This window comes from Dreissena polymorpha, chromosome 1 (assembly GCF_020536995.1).
Source record: "Dreissena polymorpha isolate Duluth1 chromosome 1, UMN_Dpol_1.0, whole genome shotgun sequence".
Lineage (NCBI taxonomy): Eukaryota > Metazoa > Mollusca > Bivalvia > Myida > Dreissenidae > Dreissena > Dreissena polymorpha.
The window spans coordinates 56,571,210-56,580,010 of record NC_068355.1 but is presented as its reverse complement, the minus strand read 5'-3'; the positions used below and the strand labels follow the sequence as shown (position 1 = coordinate 56,580,010).

Here is an 8,801-nt window from a genome sequence, read left to right as displayed (position 1 = left end):
GGAGTAAATATTTCAGTTTTTTTTTTGTTTTCAGTTATTCATTTAACATATCCAGACTCATCGGAAAGTTACAGTCAGGTCCAGCTGTTGAATCTTCATACTAGAATTCAACAACTGACCTGTAAGTGTGATTATAATTCTTTTGTTATGCATACATGCATTGCACTCGACAACACCGTCTTCAAATAGTGATGCTTTTTGGTATTTTATTTCAGATGTACATCGATGATGAAGTTACAAGCTGGACAAGATATGTCAGACGCAAAAAACTGAATCGCCATGGTAACGGTTATTTTATCGAAAATTCTGCTATTACCGGTATGTGGTTATTAAAATGTATTTAACAAATTACAAAATGCTTGCTCGTTGTAATAATAACGCAATCAAAAATATAATAATGCCCCTCTCTCTGAAGAGTACTTCCATTGCTTCGTTTATCATCGGTTACCTTCAGTTATTATCGGCTATCATCGTTAACCTTCAGTTATCCTCGGTTATCATCGGCTATCATCAGTTAGCATCGTTCTCATCGCATTATTAAATATACCCCTTTGCAGAATTCAATAGTAGTATAACGATTCTTTGACAAAATATATACCGGTAATTTAAATGTATAATCAACAAAAAATGTTCAATATATACAAACAATCACATATCAGGCATTAAACTAACGGAAAACGCATTGAATGTTTCTACGCGACTCTTGATGACATGACACTTGATGAAACTTCTGTTGATATGAGCACCGTTCTGTGAAAACGTAGCGTTTTGCATGTGCGTAAAGTGTCTTCCCAGATTAGCCTGTGCCGGTCAAGCGTTCACTCGCCGTATGCTGTTATATGGAGTTGTACGACGCAGATTTCTTCCTACATGGACTAATGACGAATAGCGTTCCACTCTACAACATAAAAAATCAACATGTTAATTAAACAACACTTGTGTTGTTGATGTTTAAGGTTTTTTTTAAATTTATTTTGTGCTTTTTTTTGAAAGTAAAGAAATACTTATATTATGAATCATTTGGCTCGAAGTTCGTAGCTCTCAAAGTTTTTTGTAGGTCCACGCGATTTCGTGCAAATGGGAGTCGTCTAAGAAATGCAAGGGGGGGGGGGGGAACAGTGCACTGCAACATGGTATTTAGCCGTTGATATTTCTCTTAAACGCAATCAAGATCAAATGCATAGTGTGTGTGTATAACGTCTTTATAAATGCACCGGGAGACTCTCATAAAGGGCCATCACCCCCTAAAAGACTTTTCGGCTGCATTATGATGTATAATGATAGATACATAAGACCTCCCGTATTAGACTTCACGTTGGTCGAACGTCTAATGCAAACAACGAGTACTAGAAGTCTATACTTGAGAGTGGTCACAAATCATTCGAACCCCTGCTGACAGTGTGTTACCAGGAGGACACGAATCTGCTAAAATAATTTAGCCGCGCTAATGAACTCGGGGCTGTATGCAGTCCGCACGTGCTTATTAGTGACGTATCTTTCCGCGTGTACGATATTTTTATATCAAAGTAAGTCCTTTCTCAGTGAAAATCTTAGCGAAAGGCGGAACGTTTTGTCCCTGATTAGCCTTTGCGGACTGCATTATGCCCTTTTTTTGCAAAGCGCGATTCAATACGCTAACTTCAGACTGCACAGGCTAATCTTTGGACGACACTTTACGCACATGCATTAAGTCCCGTTTTCACAGAGCGCCGATGATATTGTTCCAGGTACCTCACCTTTATGTATCCAGGCAGGTTGGACCAAAATCCGTTGTTTGGCAAGAGTTCCTTCCCCTCGGCGCGGCGCACGAATTTCATGAATGAAACACCGCCGATGATGTAGATGAGCAACAGGCAAGAAAATCTGTGGACGGCAATCAGAAAAATATTATAAATGAACAGGGCTCTTGAATATTTAACGTTTTCAATACAGATTTTATCAAATTATGAAACCTCAGAAATATTATCAGGAGATAATTTATGTTTACTGATTTTGAGGAGACCCTAACCTCACACTCGGCCAGTGCTGCCCTATTATTTATTACAAAAATATTTTATTTTTTTTGACATTTGATCATTTATAAATCTCTCATTAAATTGTAATTAATTTATTCCTTATTGTAGACATTTAATTTTTAATTGTTTAACAACAATGGGAATAATATATTCTAACAAATATAAATGACATATAAATTAATACGCAACAGGGAGCATTCCAGATACGTCCGCATGCTCGAAAGTGCCCTTTTGACAAAACAAAGCTCCCTGCCCTTATCAAACCCTAGCTGGAGAACTGCTTGGCCCATAATGTTTCGTGAAACATTGAAAGGTAAATAAAAGTTAACCTCATAGCAACACGATTCAGATTCAATAGCAATAAACAGGCAAGACACTTCAATTTAATGAGCAGAACCGTGACTTTATGAGAACGGTAATTGTAGTAGATAATTAAATAAAAGATAGGCGTTAGGGATATGGTGTCCGCCTAGCGATCGGGAGGTCACGTGTTCGATCCCCACTGTGGGAGCGTTCATTAGATATCCCCCATAGACATCAAGTACTGGTTCTAGGCCCAGGACACGGACTCGAGAGCGTTTCAAATAAGCCTTAGGTTTTCTATGCAATCGAGCTAAATAAATAGGTTGAACTAAACTAAACTAAGGCGAATTTACATAGCGGTTGTGTGATTCAATCTGTGTCCATCTTTAGCCCCATAAAATAGTTAAATTATTGCAAATTAATAATACTCGTATAGCCCAGTTACTATTAAAATGTTACGATCAACCATATTACCGAGACTCATACGTGTTTCAGAGAGAAATATCGTCACAAGATGACCTACTTGCGTCAGTAACCGTAAAGTTTATTCCGTAGTGATAACCACGGTGCCTATACCACGTGACTTTTTAAGATCTGTGTTCGGGAATAAAGCGCGACCCAGTTAAGATTTTTAATGATGCCTTTTTAAATATTTCACCATTTTTAATGGGATAAAGTGGAGAGCCCGCTCATTCGTTAGAGTTTTCTAAAGGTATATTGATCTTTGAAAACAAAGTATTTTTTAGTAAAGTGCAACCGCGCGTTTGTAATATTAAGTGTGGGAACTGATCCGACATTTTCTAACCGTTCAAACGCGCGGTTGCATTTTACTGAAAAAAAAATATTTGTTTGAAAACATCATGATACCTATAGAAAACTCTTACGAGTGAGCGGGCTCTCCACTTTATCCGATTAAAAATGGTGAAATATTTTAAAAGATATCTTAAAAAATGTTAACTGGGTCGCGCTTTATTCTCCCAACACAGATTCGAAAAAGTCACGTGGTATAGGCACCGTGGTTATACGACTCCTCGCTTGATCAACCTATTAATTTTATTATTGGAATATCATATTACCTATTGAAGGATCGTATGTTCAATCGCTTAATTGATAGTTTCAATATGTATGTTCTTAGCAAATTGTATAATATTGATCATTAAATGCTCAAAAACCTTGATTAAAAAATGAATCTAACTCGCTCTGAGAAAACCGGGCTTAATGCATGTGCATAAAGTGTCGTCCCAGAGTAGCATGCGCAGTTCAACACTTTTCGCATGTACATAGTATTTTTGTTTAAAAAAATTCTCGTTCAAACAAACAGCCAGTCTATGCGGAAAGTGTCGTACCTGATTAGCCTTGTGTAATGTACATGCTACGCTGGGATGACATTTTACGAACATGCATTAAGCCTGGGATGACATTTTACGAACATGCATTAAGCCTGGGATGACATTTTACGAACATGCATTAAGCCTGGTTATTCTAGAGAGATGCTCATATTGTATCTTTATATAGGACAATATTTTATGAACTTTTCGAATTAGCACAGTATTAAGTGTCGACCTATTTTTTACCATTCTGAAGCAATGTGTAAATTGCTTTATGAGAACAGCATAAAACCATAACGGCCCGCACGTACTTCACAGGCTGTTCAGATTGTATGCGGTTTGCTGCTCATTAGTATCTCATGGTTTGGACATGTAGCCTTTACAATTTAATTTAAGAAATAAAGGTATTCAATTCCAATTGATTTCTAAGGGACTACATGTACACGCGTCAAAGTGTGTATCTGCGCAGCACATGATTAGGTGACCCGGAATAAAATTGTTCCTTACATGATGAGAAACACCACTCCGCCACTAATCCCTCCTCCTCCCCCTCCTCCTCCTGTACAAGGCTTCAGCGGCCCGGCCTCGTTACACGCCCCCGGACATGCGCACACCGTCTTCAATGTCAGCGTCTGTAGGCGCAATCACAAAAATCTCTTTTCATGGCTTGCATAAACTTATTTTGTCAGTAATAAACTTGCATACTCTTAATTTGGGAGTTATAAACTTACAAAAACTAATTTTAGGAGTTATAAACTTGCAAAAACTTATTTTGGGAGTTATAAACTTGCATATACTTATTTTGGGAATTTTAAACTTGCATTAAATCATTTTGGGAGTTTTAAACTTGCATAAACTTATTTTGGGAGTTTTAAACTTGTATTTGCTCATTTAGGGAGTTTTAAACTTGCATAAATGTAATTTTGGAGTTTTAAATTTCCATTAACTCCTTTTGGAGTTTTAAAATTGCTTAAACTTATTTTGGGAGTTTTAAGCTTTCTTAAACTTCTTTTGGAATAAAAACTATTATTTGTTCATCTCAGTAGTTCCAAATTGTCAGTCATCAAAACTTGTATCAATGCTCAAGACTGTCATTATCCTACACGTGAAGTCATTACTTAAAAAGTGTTCATTTAAAGGGAGGCTCCGTTTAACATACATAATACATAAACATTTACGAAAGGTCTTAATAAGCAATTGTAATTGCCACAAAATATTGGTGTTTGATGAGATTGTAAGTGTATGTTTGTTTATTCTGTTAGGTTTCATGATCAGTACATATATACGTTAAACCCAGCAGCTTGAGTATTGTTTTGAGTTGGTAAGCACACTTTCCATTGTTGTATGTTAGGTTTCGTTCCGCATCATGGAGCAGTAATGCATATGTTGTTTTTTGAAACTGTTATTCAATGTACATGTACAAGATATTATTTTGAATCATTATTTCAATATCTTTAATTTACCTTTATCGAATAAGGGTTTATTCCTAATTCGTCATACAGTGCTGAAAGATTTGATGACACATTGAATTGTGTATTTTAATTCTTTAAAAAAAGGTTTGCATGAATGATCTCTAGTTCTTTTCAAGAATAATATCCCCAGATTTCAGTTGGAAATTCATATTATTTACAAACCGATAAAAGTGGATGAAGTATTATGTTACCGTGATCTGAAATTGAGTGTATTGTTTTATACCATTGATTGTATTGTTTTTTATTGTATTGTTTAATACCAGTTTCCGTTTTTAAATAAAGTTAAACCCAAATATTTGAATGATGTGACGATTTCAAACCGTTCTCCATATAAAGTAAAGTCACAACTTGTACATGAGTAATAATATGCATGTATTCATATATAAAAGTGATAAACATATATTTATACGGACGTATGAGTGGATGAGTGATAAACATGCGTGTGTACGAGCATATGAGTGATTAACATGCATGTGTACGAACATACAAGAGATACACATGCATGTATATGTACATATGAGTGATAAACATGGATGTGAACGAACATATGAGTGATAAACATGCATGAGTACGAACATACAAATGATACACATTCATGTATTTGTACATTAGAGTGATAAACATGCATGTGTACGAACATATGAGTGATAAACATGCATGTACACACACAAACGAATGATAAACAGACATGTCTATGTACAAATGAGTTAAGTCCAGTAGCCCCCCGCGCAGTCATTATGGGTTTACATGCATGTAAATCACATACCAGCTGCACTGTTGTGGACCTGCAATTTCAGAAAATGATTTTATAAAATGGTTTTACTACCCACAATGACCTCGCAGGGCGGTCTAGAACTCATATGTACGTATACATGCATGTGTATCACTTGAATTTATGTATGCATGCATGTTTAGCACTTTAATTCATGTATGCATGAATGTTTATCACTTTAATTCGTGTATATATGCATGTTTATCACTTGAATTCGTGTATACATGCATGTTTATCACTTGAACGTGTGTATACATGCATTTTTATCACTTGTGTTTATGTACAAGCTATTTTATATGTAAATATGATTGATAAATGTTCGTGTATAATGTAAAAGAGTGATACGAATGCACGTATTCACCAATACAAGTGATACGCATGCGTGTATACGTACATATGATTTAAGTCCAGAAGCACCGCCGCCCTGCGCAGTCATTATGGGTGTGCATGCATGTGTGTCACATTCCAGTTGGACTGTAGTGGTGCTGCAATGTCAGAAAGAAATTTCATGTAATTCTCTTTAAAATCTGTAACTGCTGTACGTCAACAATGACTGCGCAGGGCCGCTTCACTTCGCTTCTGGATTTAACACTTATGCATGTATGTATACATGCATGTTTATCACTTGTTTTATGTACAAGTTTAAGTATGCATATATGACTGATTAACTGGAATTGTTATGTATGTATGCATGATACATATGAATGAATGTAACATACATAAGTGTTAAATCCAGAAGCAAAGCAGCTTATATCGCTGTCCCTTAACTATCAACAATCATCAACGGTGAATTTCAATAATTGATTTTCGTTCTGGGAAAACGGGGTTTAATGCACCTGCGTAGAGAGTCGTCCCTTATAAGCCCCTATGCACATACATTTGGCCCGGTTTTCCAAGAGCAAGAATCACACCCTGACTGACCCGACAATCGGTTCAGTTTTCGCTACAAAATGACCCGGGTTCAAACTCCGAAGAAATATTTTTTCATGTAACTTATTTTCTTAATATTGTTACTTTCCGAATGATTTAAAAACCATAGTATTTTTATACATAACATTAAATTTAATTGGAAATAAATGCTTCACGGATTTATGTAAACAAAATAGAAAACGTCACATACATATGTGAACAAGTCAAAAAAAATACGTGTATATGTGAAAAAAGTCAAGCAACTTCATGTGAACGAGTCTAACAACTTAACGTATACATCTTAACTGAGAATTTTAAGGTCTTTATCAGATAGGAGACTTGCTTGTATAAATCAAAATTAAAGCACATTCTTAGAAATTAATATTTAAAGAATATTCTTATATCAATGTCTAAGAATTGATTGATGAATACGAGCCATGAACGTACGTGGGGAGTTAATGACCCGCACTGTATCCAATCAGAACTTACGTGAGGAGTTAATGACCCGCAGTGTATCCAATCCGAACTTACATTAGGAGTGCATGACCCGCGGTATATCCAATCCGAACGTGCGTTAGAAGTCCATGACCCGCAGTGTATCCAATCAAAACTTAAGTGAGGTGCTCATGACCGGCCGTGTATCCAATCGGAACTTACGTTAGAAGTCCATCGCACGAAGTAAATCCAATCAGAACATAAGTTAGGAGTTCGTGACCGACCGTGTACTAAATCAGAACTGAAGTGAGGAGACCATGACCGGCCGGATATCCAATCTTAACATACGTGATAAGTCCGTGACCAGCCGTGTATCCAATCAGAACTTGACCACCGTGTATCCAATCAGAACTTACGTGTGCAGTCCGTGACCGGCCGTGTATCCAATCTGAACTCACGTGAGTAGTCCATGACCGGTCGTGTATCCAATCAGAACTTACGTGAGTAGTTCGTGACCGGGCGTGTATCCAATCAGAACTTACGTGAGTAGTTCATGACCGACCGTGTATCCAATCAAACCTTACGTGAGTAGTTCGTGACCGGGCGTGTATCCAATAAGAACTTACGTGAGCAGTCCGCGACCCGCCGTGTATCCAACTTCCAGACCGGAATCTCCCGCGCCCAACTGCGCCGTCTGCTGGTCGCCAATGTCACTCGACTGCTCGATAGTGTTAGTCTGTCAAGCCTGGAGCAGACGACACATTCCAAGAGGTTAAAGGCTACTTTACACTAAATCAGTTTGTATCTTCCGGCGACCATTCGAATGAAGTGACTATTTCGAAAGAGTCAATTTTCTCTTCCGCTTTAAAAGTGATTTAGCGATCGTGATCATGCTTTTTCTGATTATTTCATGACTACATTTTGAAATCTGTTTATTAGAAACCTGCTGTGGTGATCCCTATATTGCTTAAAGCTCGATTGTTCATAGTCGGCTCGGGTGCTTCTTAAACGTACCCCGGGTACTCTTATGTAAACTACCATTTTATCCGGGTAGGAAAATATACTAAAACGTATCCGTGAATACTTACGCTAAATTCACGTTTAATAACATTATACTTAATCATTCGTTTACCAATTTTAATTAAAGTTTTAGACCTGCGATATGACTTTTTGATTTTCTGTTGTTTTTTTTGTTCGGATATTTCCAATGATATTCTGCATCCAAAATAAAAAGAAAGCCACAACAAGTCAGTTTTTTAAGGCATTTCATTCCAAATTACAGCCTGTTTTAAAAAAAATAAATAAATATTATAACCATTTAATTACACATTTCGGTCCTAAGAATATGAATATTTGTAAAGCAATACTCAGTTTAATAATTAGTGAATGCAATATAATTTAGACATATATATTTTCAGCTCCATATTAGTATCGCCATCTTCTTTGATTTGGACCAAATTATAGTAGTTTTACGCACATACTTGGGGACAGTTCGAGGTGACTCAAAGTTTCGTATAATGGCGGAATTTAATACCTCCCATTCACATTGCTGATTTTCCCAATGTCA

General features: G+C 36.6%; 1 protein-coding gene across 1 annotated transcript in view; it reads right to left on the bottom strand.

Annotated features, from left to right (window-relative positions):
• Nucleotides 1-274: 274 nt before the first annotated feature.
• The window catches only part of LOC127881634 (cation-dependent mannose-6-phosphate receptor-like), a 148,298-nt gene continuing 139,771 nt past the window's right edge, over nucleotides 275-8,801 (bottom strand). Inside the window, exons 3-6 of the mRNA XM_052429716.1 lie at nucleotides 6,285-6,375; nucleotides 4,154-4,278; nucleotides 1,737-1,863; nucleotides 275-898 (exon numbers count right to left, since the gene is read on the bottom strand). Of these exons, the coding sequence (XP_052285676.1) occupies nucleotides 836-898; nucleotides 1,737-1,863; nucleotides 4,154-4,278; nucleotides 6,285-6,326 (357 nt within the window). The 5' untranslated portion in view covers nucleotides 6,327-6,375 and the 3' untranslated portion in view covers nucleotides 275-835. The remainder of the gene's footprint in view (nucleotides 899-1,736; nucleotides 1,864-4,153; nucleotides 4,279-6,284; nucleotides 6,376-8,801) is intronic.